The sequence below is a fragment of the Pelobates fuscus genome, chromosome 2 (assembly GCF_036172605.1).
Source record: "Pelobates fuscus isolate aPelFus1 chromosome 2, aPelFus1.pri, whole genome shotgun sequence".
NCBI classification, from domain to species: domain Eukaryota; kingdom Metazoa; phylum Chordata; class Amphibia; order Anura; family Pelobatidae; genus Pelobates; species Pelobates fuscus.
Genome location: NC_086318.1, coordinates 414,212,130 through 414,229,238, shown reverse-complemented (window position 1 = coordinate 414,229,238; position 17,109 = coordinate 414,212,130). Strand labels below are relative to the sequence as shown.

Here is a 17,109-nt window from a genome sequence, read left to right as displayed (position 1 = left end):
GCTGATTCAGATATATTGTATTCCCCTTGCCTAACTCCAACAAGTGTAACAATCAGATCACAATTAGATCACAGATCTACTTTGTTCTAATGTTTGTCAAACACCTCTGCAACTTAACCTCTGCAACGTGTCAAAAAGGAAACATTCATATTTGAGTTGCTGCTGCTTGATTTTCAGTTTGCTCTTTATTTTAACATGCTGATGGTGTACCTAATAAATAATAGACTGACTATTTACTTACTAGATGTCATACGAGTAGATAATAAGACAAATTGATAGATTCAGATACAGAGACTCTTATGGATAGACGGTGGATTTATAGATAGAAATAGATTGATGGAGGGAGTAAGACACAATCTCTTTCTTCCTTTCTATGTGTATTTGTATATTAAATGTAATTATTAATATCTTTTTTACAGATGACTATTTATTTCTGCTTAAAAACTGTCCTACGGCGGAGCTGATCCATGGGTTGACCAGAGAATGGAATGGAAAGCCCGCAGTGTTATCTGTCGGACAGGCTGCGCTTTCTCTGATCTATACCGACCACAAGGAGTATGGATTTCAGCTGTTAGAAAACATACACACATGTGGAGAAAGTATGTATCCGTGTGTAATATAAAACAATCCACATGCCAGCAGTGTGTTTCTATACTAATCCGAGTAGGCATAGTTTAATCAGTAATTTAAAGACAATGGCTGTGCGATTACTGTGGGGAGGGATATTATAAATACTAGAAACATTTCATAAGTTCAATCGCTGATAATTATACATGGTGATTGGTGAGATATACATGGGGAAGAGGGAAGAGGGGGGGGTTATTACTAAATTAGGATGTGTAAAGTACATTCCCAACTTAGTTTAACGCCTGCTTTTGAACATTCACAAAGTTTTGAGGAAGCTCCTCATACAAATGTTTCAAGTCCACTTCTCCTCCATGGTTTTCCCATATTTTCCATTCTCTGATTACCTTTGTTCCTTGATTGCTCCCTTCTTTCTAATTGATTACCTACTTTCTTTCCATGGTCCCCCTCTTTCCTATTTTCTCCTTACCTGTCTCCATTAAATCCAAAGCCCCATCTGTCTTTCTTTGCTGCGGTTCCTCTGTAATGGCTCTCATTCTCCTTGTCAATTTGTCTGTCTGCCCCCTGCATTGTCCTGCACCCCATTCTTCTTTTTTATTCCCATTCCCTCCCTGATCCCCATTCCCTCCCCTCCCCCGCCCATATTGCCCCAGTGCTCTTACAAGCTTCTTCCATGTATTGCCCTATTGTTCTCACTGCTACCCCATGTATTGCCCCATCTCTCACTGCAACCCCATCCCCATATATTGCTCCATCTCTCTCACTGCTACCCCATGTATTGCCCCATCTCTCTCACTGCTACCCCATGTATTGCCCCATCTCTCTCACTGCTACCCCATGTATTGCCTCATCTCTCTCATTGCTACCGCATGTATTGCCCAGTCTCTCTAACTGCTACCCAATGTATTGCTCACTCTCTCACTGCTACCTAATGTATTGTCCCATCTCTCTCACTGCTACCCCATGTATTGCCCCATCTCTCTCACTGCAACCCCATGTATTGCCCCATCTCTCTCACTGCTACCCCATGTATTGCCCCATCTCTCTCATTGCTACCGCATGTATTGCCCAGTCTCTCTAACTGCTACCCAATGTATTGCTCACTCTCTCACTGCTACCTAATGTATTGCCCCATCTCTCTCACTGCAACCCCATGTATTGCCCCATCTCTCTCACTGCTACCCAATGTATTGCCCTATCTCTCTCACTGCAACCCCATGTATTGCCCCATCTCTCTCACTGCTACCCAATGTATTGCCCTATCTCTCTCACTGCTACCCAATGTATTGCCCCATCTCTCACACTGCTACCCAATGTATTGCCCTATCTCTCTCACTGCTACCCAATGTATTGCCCCATCTCTCTCACTGCAACCCCATGTATTGCCCCATCTCTCTCACTGCTACCCAATGTATTGCCCTATCTCTCTCACTGCTACCCAATGTATTGCCCCATCTCTCACACTGCTACCCCATGTATTGCCCCATCTCTCTCACTGCTACCCAATGTATTGCCCCATCTCTCTCATTGCTACCGCATGTATTGCCCAGTCTCTCTAACTGCTACCCAATGTATTGCCCCATCTCTCTCACTGCTACCCCATGTATTGCCCCATCTCTCTCACTGCTACCCCATGTATTGCCCCATCTCTCTCACTGCTACCCCATGTATTGCCCCATCTCTCTCACTGCTACCCCATGTATTGCCCCATCTCTCTCATTGCTACCGCATGTATTGCCCAGTCTCTCTAACTGCTACCCAATGTATTGCTCACTCTCTCACTGCTACCTAATGTATTGCCCCATCTCTCTCACTGCAACCCCATGTATTGCCCCATCTCTCTCACTGCTACCCAATGTATTGCCCTATCTCTCTCACTGCAACCCCATGTATTGCCCCATCTCTCTCACTGCTACCCAATGTATTGCCCTATCTCTCTCACTGCTACCCAATGTATTGCCCCATCTCTCACACTGCTACCCAATGTATTGCCCTATCTCTCTCACTGCTACCCAATGTATTGCCCCATCTCTCTCACTGCAACCCCATGTATTGCCCCATCTCTCTCACTGCTACCCAATGTATTGCCCTATCTCTGTCACTGCTACCCAATGTATTGCCCCATCTCTCACACTGCTACCCCATGTATTGCCCTATCTCTCTCACTGCTACCCAATGTATTGCCCCATCTCTCACACTGCTACCGCATGTATTGCCCCAAATCTCTCACTGCTACCCCATGTATTGCCCCATCTCTCTCACTGCTACCCCATGTATTGCCCTATCTCTCTCACTGCTACCCAATGTATTGCCCCATCTCTCTCACTGCAACCCCATGTATTGCCCCATCTCTCTCACTGCTACCCAATGTATTGCCCCATCTCTCTCACTGCTACCCCATGTATTGCCCCATCTCTCTCACTGCAACCCCATGTATTGCCCCATCTCTCTCACTGCTACCCCATGTATTGCCCTATCTCTCTCACTGCTACCCCATGTATTGCCCCATCTCTCTCACTGCAACCCCATGTATTGCCCCATCTCTCTCACTGCTACCCAATGTATTGCCCCATCTCTCTCATTGCTACCGCATGTATTGCCCCATCTCTCTCACTGCTACCCCATGTATTGCCCCATCTCTCTCACTGCTACCCCATGTATTGCCCCATCTCTCTCATTGCTACCGCATGTATTGCCCAGTCTCTCTAACTGCTACCCAATGTATTGCCCTATCTCTCTCACTGCTACCCCATGTATTGCCCCATCTCTCTCATTGCTACCCAATGTATTGCCCCATCTCTCTCATTGCTACCGCATGTATTGCCCCATCTCTCTCACTGCTACCCCATGTATTGCCCAATCTCTCTCACTGCTACCCCATGTATTGCCCCATCTCTCTCATTGCTACCGCATGTATTGCCCAGTCTCTCTAACTGCTACCCAATGTATTGCCCTATCTCTCTCACTGCTACCCCATGTATTGCCCTATCTCTCTCACTGCTACCCAATGTATTGCCCTATCTCTCTCACTGCTACCCCATGTATTGCCCCATCTCTCTCACTGCTACCCAATGTATTGCCCCATCTCTCTCATTGCTACCGCATGTATTGCCCCATCTCTCTCACTGCTACCCAATGTATTGCCCCATCTCTCTCATTGCTACCGCATGTATTGCCCAGTCTCTCTAACTGCTACCCAATGTATTGCCCTATCTCTCTCACTGCTACCCCATGTATTGCCCTATCTCTCTCACTGCTACCCAATGTATTGCCCTATCTCTCTCACTGCTACCCCATGTATTGCCCCATCTCTCTCACTGCTACCCAATGTATTGCCCCATCTCTCTCATTGCTACCGCATGTATTGCCCCATCTCTCTCACTGCTACCCCATGTATTGCCCAATCTCTCTCACTGCTACCCAATGTATTGCCCTATCTCTCTCACTGCTACCCCATGTATTGCCCCATCTCTCTCACTGCTACCCAATGTATTGCCCCATCTCTCTCATTGCTACCGCATGTATTGCCCCATCTCTCTCACTGCTACCCCATGTATTGCCCAATCTCTCACTGCTACACAATATATTTCCTCAGCTATCACTGCCAGCCCATGTATCACCCCATCTCTCTCTCTGTTACAACATTAATTCCCCAAATCTCTCTCATTGTTGCACGATTGATAATGCCATCTCTATTATAACTCCCCCCCCCACCCCCATGAATCCTTTTAAATTACACCACTGCTATATGGGAAAGAAGCAAGGCATCTCCTCTATGCACAGTGAAACCTAGCACTGCTCCCAAAATTGTCTGACCCGACTGTAAACAAACAAGTGACTGAGATTTTTTCTCTAGTGTTTATATTTCAGTAACATGAGACATACTGTTAATATTTCAGCACCTTGGCTGCTTTATCACATTAGCCTCATCCATTAGAGTGCATATTGAGGAACATATTACCTTTCACAAATTAATAATATATTTTAATGGAGAATTGATCCCTGGAGCGTTCCTTATTTCATTTCACTTGTAAAAGCTTCATTATGCATCCAGAATTTAACTTTTATTAAATACTTTCTTTTACTCATGAATTATGTGCAAGAGGCCAAGCATTTCCACACCTGTAACAATGATTAATTAAAATACTCAGTAGTCAATTCCCTAAGCAGCAATTTCCATTGCCCTGGGAGTTGGAAAAATCTCCAGCAATATTTTAACAACTTTTAAAGGGACACTATTGTCACAAAAAAAACTTTAGCTTAATGAAGCAGTTTTAGTGTATATATCATGCCTCTGCAATCTGACTACTCAATTCTCTGCCATTTAGGAGTTAAATCACATTTGTTTCTGTTTATGCTGCCCTAGCCACACCTCCCCTGGCTGTGACTGACACAGCCTGCATGCATTAACAGTTCAGGAATGGAGCTATTTTTCTATCAATACATAGCTGGTAACATTATAATGCAAGAATATATATTTTCTATACTGTCAGGGCCGCCATCAGGGGGTGACAACCGTGACAGTTGTCACGGGCCCGGCGGCCCTGGGGGGCCCGGACTGCTCGGGCCCCACTTTCCCTCCCTGCACACATAGATAGCGAATATCGCTATCTATGTGTGCAGCCCCGGGCCCCCGGCTCCCTGTTACCGCAGAGGGGGCCCAGGCAGCACACTGCTTCTTCTCATCTTCTCCCTGCTAATAACGCTCGCGAGACCCGGTTGCCATGGCAACGCTCCGCGGGTCTCGCGAGAGTTATTGGAGGAGAGAAGAGGAGAAGCTGTGTGCTGCCTGGGCCCCCTCTGCGGTAACAGGGAAGCCGGGGGGCCCCACCATGCCACCGGACCACCAGGGATGGAATCTCCCCCCTCCCTAGACACAGGTAAGCAGGGAGGGGGGAGAAACAATTTAATTACATTATTATTATTTTTTAAATAATGTTAAAATGCCCCCCCTCCCCCTCCTCATTGGACATTTACACACACACACTACATACACTGACACAACACACACACACACTACATACACTGACACAACACACACACACACACTACATACACTGACACAACACACACACACACACACACTACATACACTGACATAACACACACACACACTACATACACTGACACAACACACACACACACTACATACACTGACACAACACACACACACTACATACACTGACACAACACACACACACTACATACACTGACACAACACACACACACACACTACATACACTGACACAACACACACACACACACACACACTACATACACTGACACAACACACACACACAATACATACACTGACACAACACACACACACACACTACATACACTGACACACACTATATACACTAACACAACACACAGACACACTACATACACGGACACAACACACACACACACACACACTACATACACTGACATAACACACACACACACACTACATACACTGACACAACACACACACACTACATACACTGACACAACACACACACTACATACACTGACACAACACACACACACTACATACACTGACACAACACACACACACACTACATACACTGACACAACACACACACTACATACACTGACACAACACACACACACACTACATACACTGACACAACACACACACACACTACATACACTGACACACACTATATACACTAACACAACACACACACACACTACATACACTGACAAAACACACACACTGCATACACTGACACAACACACACACACACACACTACATACACTGACACAACACACACACACACTACATACACTAACACAACACACACACACTGCATATGCTAACACAACATACACACACTGCATACACCGACACAACACACACACACACTGCATACACTAACACAACACACACACACTGCATACACTGACACAACACACACACACTGAATACACTGACACAACACACACACACTGCATACACTGACACAACACACACACTCTGCATACACTGACACAACACACACACTGCATAGACTAACACAGCACACACTGCATACACTAACACAACACACACTGCATACACTAACACAACACACACTGCATACACTAACACAACACACTCTGCATACACTGACACAACACACACTGCATACACTAATACAACACACACCGCATACACAAACACACACACTGCATACACTAATACAACACACACTGCATACACTAACACACACAGTGCATACACTAATACAATACACACACTGCATTCACTAATACAATATGCACTCTGCATACACTACACACTAACACACACTCTGCATCCGCTACACACTAACACACTCTGCATTCACTACACTAACACACACTCTGCATCCGCTACACACTAATACACTCTCTGCATTCACTACACATTAACACTCTGCATTCACTACACTAACACAGACTCTGCATCCGCTACACACTAAAACACTCTCTGCATTCACTACACACTAACACACTCTCTGCATTCACTACACTAACACACTCTCTGCATTCACTACACATTAACACACTCTCTGCATTCACTACACATTAACACACACTCTGCATTCACTACAAATTTACACACACACTACATTCATTACACTGACACACTCTGCATTCACTACACCCTAACACACACTCTGCATTTATTACACACTAACACACACTCTGCATTCACTAAACTATGCACACACTCTGGATTCACTATACTGACACACACTCTGCATTCACTACACTAACATACACTCTGCATCAACTGTACACACAGCATCCACTACACAAACATCCTGTATTCACAGTACACACACTACATCCACCACAAATTGAAACATTCTGCATTCACTATACACAGACAGTGTCTAATACACACACTTCATCCACTACAGACACTGCATCCACTAAGCACATTTCATCTAGTACATACAAACACTACATCCACTACACAAACACACACTACATCACTGTACACACACTACATCCACTACTCAAACACTCTCTGCATTCACTACACTAACACACACTCTGCATCCGCTACACACTAAAACACCCTCTGCATTCACTACACATTAACACACACTCTGCATTCACTACACATTTACAAACACTCTGCATTCACTGCACTAACACACACACTACATTAATTACACTGACAAACTCTGCATTCACTACACACTAACACACACTCTGCATTCATTACACACTAACACACACTCTGCATGCATTACACACTAACACACACTCTGCATTCATTACACACTAACACACACTCTGCATTCACTAAACTATGCACACACTCTGGATTCACTATACTGACACACACTCTGCATTAACTGTACACACAGCATCCACTACACAAACATCCTGTATTCACAGTACACACACTACATCCACCACAAATTGAAACACTCTGCATTCACTATACACAGACACTGCGTCTAATACACACACTACATCAACTACAGACACTGCATCCACTAAACACATTTCATCTAGTACATACAAACTCTACATCCACTACACAAACACACACTACATCACTGTACACACACTACATCCACTACTCAAACACACTCTGCGTTCACTATACACACTGCATCCGCTACACTAACACACTCTGCATTCACTGCACAAACAGTATCTAATGCACACAAACACTACATCCATTACACACATTCTAATTCACTTACACTATACACACCACATTCAGTCCCGCATCATTGTCAGCGGACTAGGTAGGGCGTGGGCGGGCCCAGGAGGGAGGGGGTGGGGTGGAGGGGCCCAGACCTTGTGCTTTGTCAGGGGCCCCAAAATTTCTGCTGGCAGCCCTGTATACTGTATTCCCACTCACATTCATGCCTACAGGTTTTCTGAGAATCAATTTTATTTCTGTTGTAGCATCCTCCGAGAATCCTTAATTAGTCATTTCCCAATATACACCACTGAGTCAAATACAAATGACATTACTTCTGGTTTGCATTTCATTATGACCTGGCAGTATGTTTTATAACTACCACGGTCACCTTGAGGAAAGAAAACATAATCATTTTTAAAAATGAAATATGTCCATCATTTGGAAGCAAGTATACCCCTATTATAGTCTCTCTACCCAAGTGCTAGAAAATTGAGAATCTCTGTGGTCACTGCTTTTGTTCCTGGCATGTGTCAAATTTGAACAATCCAGAGTGTGAATACAATTTATTGTGACTGTTCTATAGTTGGTGAATATGTTTTGTGCCGTCTGGATTTCGGGAGTGGAATAGATATTACATGTATTCTCTATCTGTGATTACATCTCGTATAGTTTTGCACCCCAGAGACTATAAATGTTACAGCGCCGTTAACCACTAAAGTGAAAATTGAAGGTGAATTTCAAATTCAAGGCATAAATAGCTGAACTGGAAATATTCTCTAAGCCTGCTATAATTCCAACTTAGCTACTTTGGTCTTAAATTCTCACTTTTGTGAATAACCCTGTTAGTTTCCTATGTTGCTCCCCTCTGGTATACCTACTTACCTGCATTTATTCTATATGATTTCCATACTATCACTGAAAGGGTGGCATTACATGATTGCTTATTGTATTGCAGCTACTATTAGTGCAGGCAACCTCCGGTACTCCAGATGCTATGGACTACATATCCCTTGATTTATTACATTTTATTATATTCTTATTTTCTTTCTCAGGAGCTTTGGAACAAGTTATTCTTAATGACGTAGCCTGTACCCTGGAAGGCTGGGTCGAGATTGCCGAAGAATGTTTGAACAAAAACTACAGATTGTTGTCTGAGAAGATTCTATCCATTGTCACGTCACAGGATGGCGTTGTGGAGATTTCGTCCAAGGATGAGGATGTAAAAATTATGGAGCATGTTTTCATGTAATACTTCCAGAGTGCCAGCAGAGGGCGCTTGTGCACCACTTTGATTTATAACAAGACCAGCTTGCTGCCTGAGTGACTATCAGCTTTTGAAATCGTGCAAAATAAACGACTTTTTAAAAAAAAAATTAAAAAATGTTTTTTTTAACAAATTCCCCTGTTTTGTTTTGCCATAGCATTGCACATGCAGTGTATTAGCTCATCTCACTATCACATGTATATGTGTATTTAACCAGTGTCATTGCAAATACGTTTCCAGATAAAATGTTGTGTTGCAGGCGTTGCTAAAAACTTGTGTAAGGGGAGGATTTATGACTATAATAAAATACATCTTCACCTAAAACCATCGTTTCACTTATCACTACAGCCGTAGCGCTGTCTTTTTCTGCTACTGCTATTACAATAAGCTGGGTATTAAACAAAGTTTTTGTGTAACAGAGCTGTTGACAGAAACGTATATGTATGTATGTGAAGCACAAACCAAACATTTTTGATTTGTGACAGGCAGCCAGCTGTAGTTGTTCTGGTGACTGTAGTGTCCCTTTAATCACTTTAAACTTACTTGAGCAACGCCGTCATCACAGCTTCCTGTATGTCAGATGTAGTTCCTTACAATTACTGTGGTGATTATTCATTTAAAGGAACACTCCACTGATTTTAATTTGTTTTTCACAATTTAGTAGACTTACCGCATGTTTTTCTGCATCTAGGGATATATGAAGAAACAGTTCACAAACACTGCATCCTTTGCACGCCCTCCCTTTATCTCACTTACATATTTTCAGTGTGTTCCAGGGAATAAACCAATCAGAGTCTTATTATTGGGATTCCTCTATGCTGGATCCGCCAGTCTTACACATGGTTGCAGCTTTCCTATGCATTTGCGTCTTACTGAGACTTAATACAGCTCACTGAGAAGGAGGGAAGGCAGGCACGCTATAGCTTGGAGCGTTAGCACTGTGAAGCTAGCAGAAGCAGAGAGTTGTTTTTACCCCCAATTATAAAACTGACGATTTGTATTGAATTCAGCACTTTTATAAACCGTCACAAGTAGGACGGATTCCAGCGTGCTGAAGTGCTTTACGTGTCTGGAGTGTTCTTTTTGTAATTTTTTTTTTATTCTTTATTTTTGCGTGCATAAAATAACAAGGTTATATTTGCAGTACAACAACAATGGTCACCGAAGATATGGGAAACAAGTACAATCAATCAGTTGTTTGGCATTCATAAACGAGCACATTTTGTAGGGTTTAAGGTTAGCTGAATACAAGCTGAGTTTGTGCATCTGGTGTGACGGTTACTAGTGTGAGTGTCGAGGGCGGTGATGCAGACTTATGTTAGTAGGTATGTAAGGGTTGGTGAAGGTTTTCACTACAGTGTCCTGTGTGCCGGGTGTCTCTGCCTGGTAGGTGAGAGACTTATTAGTTATAGAGAGCCCCGGCTGCCTATTATCAAGAAATGGGCTAGTAGTTAGCGTACCTTGTGCCTCAAGTTAGTGTGCTCCTAACCATGGGAGTAGCGGGCGGTAGGAGAGTGTATTCTTTGCCATGATTTGTTTTGAGTGGGTTTTCTGTGCCGTGTGTGTGTGTGTGTGGTTTGTGCCGTGCCCCGATTAGCTGAGGTGGGCGTTTGCTGTATAGGCAGTGACGTGGGATTATGCATTTATATTTTCAACGAAACTGATTAGAGAAAGAGAGAGTTCAAGATTTAGGGAGAAAACACCGGTAAGCCAAACAATATAGACAGTTTCTGGGTCTTGGAGGAACTGTGCTTGCGTCTAGATTTTGTAGCCGCTGGAGGTCTCAAGTGTCTTGTGACAAGCTGGTCCCCAGTTGCTGTCCTCCGTCCCCATGCCGGTTGTGAGAGCTCCTGGCCCGTGGTACAAATGGGGTTATGCGTTCTGGGTCCCAACTTTCAGCCGTTGGTCTCTTGGGTGGGTTAGCAGCAGTCGCACTAGACAGTCCCAGGGTCTCCAGTAACTTGGGTGCTTCCTCCATTGAGGTAACCGTATGGTGGGCTCCGTTCTGGTTTACCACTAGGGAATTATTAGCCCCCCATCTGTATGTGATGCCCGCTGCCCTCAGGTCATTTGTGAGTGGGTGGAAGGTTTTGCGCCAGGTGAGTGTGGCTTTTGTGAGGTCTTGGAAGAATTGTAGCGTGACTCTCTCAAACCTCAGCGGTGTTTTACCTTTGAGAGCTGACAAGATCTGTATTTTGTCCTGAAGTGTTGGGCATTTAAGTATTACGTCCCGAGACGTGTTTGGTGGGGTCCTTGCTGTCGTGGGCAGGCGGTATATCTCTACCGCTGCCAGTTTCTTTGCTGTGGCTGGGGGAAGAATTGTGGCCAGCAGGCGTCTGGAGTAATGCGGCAGTTCATCTTGCGATGTTTCTACTGGGATTCCCCGTATTTTTATATTGGTGCGTCTTTGCCTTTCCTCGGGTGCTGTCAATTGTGTAGCCATGGCCCTTTGCTGATGCCACATATGTTGTAGGGATTCCTGGAGCTCGGATTGGTGTTCCTGTAGATTCGCTATATCTTTTTCAGACGCCTGTACCCTGTCTGTTATTGCTCTGATGTCTTTCTTGATGGGTGCAAGTTCTGCTGCCAAGATTTTATGGAAGTCTGTTAGCAGGATTTTTAGATCATGCCTTGTAGTAGGGGTCATGTCGGTTGGGTCGTCCGACCTCGATGTGTGCTCCGGTGGAGTGACTGTGGAGGTGTTTGGCTCCGTTTGCTCTTGGCGGTAAGTTTGGGGTGCGGGACATGGGGATTCATCAGGGCCGGTTTTGGCCTGTGCGGGCCGTTGGAGCATGGCTCCAATGTCCCTATTATCCGCCTGGTGTTGCGGTCTTTGTGAGCGGCGTCCCATAGCCTGCGTGGAGTCCGGCTGATCTGCCGCCGTTGGGGATGTGCTTTCCCACGCTCGTCTTGTCGCAGCTTCTTTCAGGTTTGCCTCCAGGCCCGTGTACGTTAGCGTGGGGTAGGCCTTAACTTTTTGCCTCCGCTTGGGCTGGTGAGAGGCCGCAAAGAACGGCATCAATCGCTTCGGGGTAAGTGACAGGGTCTTGTTGTCCACTTTTTGTGGCTGGATGGGCTCGTGGTAGTGTGATTTTTCACAGATTAGCTTAGTGTCATGGAGGAGCATTCATGGATGGCGTCCGTTCAGGATGGTGGTCAGGCTCCGCCCCGTCTGGAGTGTTCTTAACTACTAATTATACAACATTAACAAAATCAAAAGTATTGCAATGTATAAATCAAAATATATGTGTTGGAAAAAATAGCCAAGATGGAGATTTTTCTATATTTCATATATTCAGGTCTAGCATTCACAATTCTCTGTTTCAGGTTTCCTGAATTCATAGCAAAAGAATTACTGATTCTACACCGTTATAGTATATGTTGGCACTTTACAAGTGATACACAAATAAACAAATACAGTATGGGGAATATCCTGACGTTGTCATCTGCGATTTAACTGATCACACCCTCATACAAAAAAAGCTAGTAAGCTTTTTGATTATCAATTCACACGAAGATTGAATCATTTACACTAGGGTATTCTGACTGCACCATATATTATGTTTTCACATGTACATTTGGATTTTTTTGAAAGTTATGTATTAAAGGAGCACTATAGGGTCAGGAACACAAACATGTATTGTATTTCTAAACCCTATAGTGTTAAAACCACTATTTAGCTCCCCATAATTTGGAAAATAAGGTTTGAACTAACTTAATCCAACTTTATGGGCAGAAGACTCATCATGTAAGTTATTTTGGTAGGACTTAGGCCTTAACAGCATTAATCCTGCCCCACCAGAATATCTCCTTGTTTTCCATGATTTAAAGTTTATATTAATCTATTTAATTAAGGGTAATAAGTTCATCTCAATCGATTTGTTTTGGATTTGTTGAGATATTTATGCCCAGATAGGTGACATATTCTTTTGCCCAAAGGAAATCCTATCTCGCTGCGATACCATTATCCTACTAGGATCCATATGAAAAGTGAGGACGATTGATTTGGATGTATTGAGCTTATAATGCGAGAACCGACTATACCTCCTTATGACTTCCATTAATTATTTTGTGGAATTAACAGGGTCCTCCATAATTAATTATCAGAATGTCGTCTGCATATAATTTCATTTTGATCTCTAGTTTGTCTGTAAATCCTTTTATCTTGGGATTGTTTCTAATTTTGATGGCCAGGAGTTCAATGGTCAAGACATATAGCAGGGGTAATAGCAGGCAGCCTTGTCTAGTCCCATTTCATTTGTCGAGTCAGTTGGAAGTCGATCCATGACTTAATATTCTCCCTGATGGTTTATAATATAAAGCCATGATAGCTCTAAAGATACTGCCTGTGAACCCAAATTTTTTTTAAGTGTTCGCTAAAAAATCCCAGCTGACCTTCTCCGCATCCAGTGACAGGATCATTAGGGGGGTCTCCCATTCCCTAGCTAGTTCGAACACATTTAACAGTGTTCGTGTATGGCTTGACTGAGATCTTCCTGGTATGAAACTGACGATCTATATGATAAGGTCAGTTATAACGGTTTTCATTTTTATGCCATCACCGCTGTGTACATATCAATATCTTCATTAAGAAGGGAAATTGGCCTATATCTTTGTAGCGGTACTTACCCTTTCCAGGGGCCGGCCGGGGTCCTCTGTTCAAGCCACGCGCGGTCCTGCTGCTGCACGAGCCGTGCACGGCTCATCTGACGGCTGTAACAGGAGGGCGGGCAGTGACCGCGAGAAGCGGTCACGTGTCCCTCCTGACTCTAAGAGCGTGCCGCGGGTCTCGGGCGCGCTCTTAAAGGGACAGTGGGAGCCTAAATTGGCAAAGGCCTCCTATTGGTCCCTGTCATGCCACACTCCCCATACACTTAGCTTTTGGGGGTGTGGATATGACAGGGACCAATCAAATTAGATGTTAAGGTATATATACTCACCTTTTCCCCTTAGTTCCTTGCCCTATCGTGGTTTCTGTTACAGTTCCCTTTAGCGCTTGTTGTGTTCAGTTTTGTTCCTTCGTACTTGACCTTGGCTTTTTTTTCTGACTACGTTATCTCTTTATCCTTATCTGTTCTGTTTGCCGGCTTGCTGTTTACTGTGTACCAGACCCCGGCTAGTCCTAATTTACGCTGTCTCTTTGTGCCCTTGACCTCGGATCGCTCCTGACTCTGTACTCCTCTCATATACGTCGAGTCCGGCCATTCTAAGGTCCGGTAGACGTATCTCCCCTCTGTGTTGTATTCTGTTGAGTTGAAACCTGCGTGTTGGGGTATATTTTCATTACATTACGATAGGGACCATGGACCCCGCAGATTTAGCTCAGCAGATGGCTTCTCATGATGTCTATCAGTGTCCCTAGTGTCTTAGTGTCCCCAAATGTATCAGTGTCCCCATATATCCCAGTGTCTGTATCCCCATGTCTCTGTGGCCCTTGTGTCTGTGTCCCCATTTATCCCAGTGTCCCAAAATGTCTCAGTGTCTTCAAGTGTCTCAGTGTCCCTGGGTCTCACTGTGTCCCCATGTCTCTCAGTGTCTCCTAGTATCCTAGTGACACGGGACACACTGAGACATGGGGACACAGACACTGGGAGACTAGAGGACTGGGCGACATGGAGACACTGACACTATAATACATAGGGACAATGATGCCAGACTGGCCTTCCAATTCTTTGGACAGTTATGCCCCCTTTTTTGGGCATTTTCGCCCCTTTTCGCAGTTCTGATCACGTGATTCGCATCAGTGGCCCACCACCCTGCCCATTGACTTCCTGCTGTACTGGACACTGCAGTTAGGGGTTATGGATTTACTTGAAAGATGAAAGCATGAATTAGAGAGAGATTAGCATAGAGTATGTGTTTTCCTATAGCTGCATCCTTTGAGTTTCCCTCCAACACCATCTCCATCAGATACATGACGCTTGGGAGGTATGACGGTTTTAGTGTTTTTGGTCGATAAGATTCTGTAATTAGGCCCATCATAATTGTCAGCACCAGGCCCAATGGGCTCTTAACCCCTTAAGGACACATGACATGTGTGACACGCAGGGGTGTATTTGCCGCGAGGCAAACAAGGCATTTGCCTTGGGCGGCATTTTTCAGGGGGCGGCAAAAAAAGCCGCCCCCAAATGCCCAGGGCAAATGCCTTGTTAGCCTTGCGGCTAACAAGGCATGCTGGGCGGCCGGCGGGCTGCTGGGAAGTGCGGGTAGGTGGGTGGGCGGCCGGCGAGGGAGCACTTCCTCTGAGCGGTCTGCTCAGCTCCCTCGCGCGCCGCAGAGTGAGGCTGGGAGCCGGAATATGACGTCATATTCCGGCTCCGCCTCCCAGCATCACTGTGCGGCGCGCGAGGGAGCTGAGCAGACAGCTCAGAGGAAGTGCTCCCTCGCCGGCCGCCCACCCACCTACCCGCACTTCCCAGCAGCCACTGGACCACCAGGGAGACAGATATCCCCCCCCCCCAGCTTTCCCAAAGGTAAGGAGGCTGGGGGGGGTTAAATTAAAAAAAAAAAAAATGTATTAAATATGTGAGTGATTGAGTGTGTTTGTATGTCTGTGTATGTCTGTTAGTGTGTGTGTGTATGTCTGTTAGTGTGTGTGTGTGTGTGTATGTCTGTAAGTGTATGTCTGTAAGTGTGTGTATGTCTGTTAGTGGGTCTGTGTGTGTGTCTGTTAGTGTGTGTGTGTATGTCTGTATGTCTGTATGTGTGTGTGTGTGTGTGTGTATGTCTGTATGTGTGTGGGTCTGTGTGTGTGTGTGTGTTAGTGTGTGTGTCTGTAAGTGTGTGTCTGTTAGACTGTGTGTGTGTCTGTTAGACTGTGTGTGTGTCTGCTAGTGAGTGTGTTTCTGTTACCTAGTGTATGCGTATTTGTCAGTGAGTGTGTGTGTGTGTATTTAGAAGGCGGGACGGGGGAAGGGTTCGGTGGGGGTGGCGCGGGTGGGGGGGGAGGGTTGGGTGAGGGTGGCGTGGGTGGGAGGGGGGCGCCTGAGTTTTGTCCTGCCTAGGGCAGCACAAAACCAGGATACACCACTGGTGACACGTCATGATCCCCTTTTATTCCAGAAGTTTGGTCCTTAAGGGGTTAATCTGGCCCTGTCTGGGAGGTAGAGCATTAATATTACTCCATCTTTGCGCTGAGCACTTTATTCTATATATTCACTATTGGTGGAATTTTTGTGATTAATTCCACAGTGTTCATAGCTGCATGTTTTAGCGCTCACATTATTAACACTGTTTTCTGTATACTGCTAAGTTCTATGCTTTAACCCCTTAAGGACACATGACATGTGTGACATGTCATGATTCCCTTTTATTTCAGAAGTTTGGTCCTTAAGGGGTTAAGACGTTATAGTGGTAAATAGGGAAACCAGCTGCGGTTACAATATTGTTAACATATATATTCATTTATATTATCATTAGAATTATGTTATCTCAATTTTCCTCATAGAGATGCATTGATTCAAAACTGATTGGCCAAAACAGCGTTTGGTCCCGTCCCCTTACAGATTTTATCCAATCTAATGCTTTCCACATGGGAAAGCATTGGATTTGCTAAAAATCGGCAAATCTGATTATGTCACCAAGGGGACGGAGCCAGCACCAGACCCGTGCGGCGCTGGA

The 17,109-nt window shown here is 44.7% G+C and overlaps 1 protein-coding gene across 2 annotated transcripts in view; it reads left to right on the top strand.

Annotated features, from left to right (window-relative positions):
• Positions 1-9,545, top strand: part of CLHC1 (clathrin heavy chain linker domain containing 1) — a 52,187-nt gene extending 42,642 nt beyond the window's left edge. For both annotated transcript variants that reach the window (XM_063441486.1, XM_063441485.1), the window contains exons 11-12: positions 420-599; positions 9,278-9,545. In XM_063441486.1, the coding sequence (XP_063297556.1) occupies positions 420-599; positions 9,278-9,474 (377 nt within the window). In that variant the 3' untranslated portion in view covers positions 9,475-9,545. The remainder of the gene's footprint in view (positions 1-419; positions 600-9,277) is intronic.
• Positions 9,546-17,109: the final 7,564 nt, after the last annotated feature.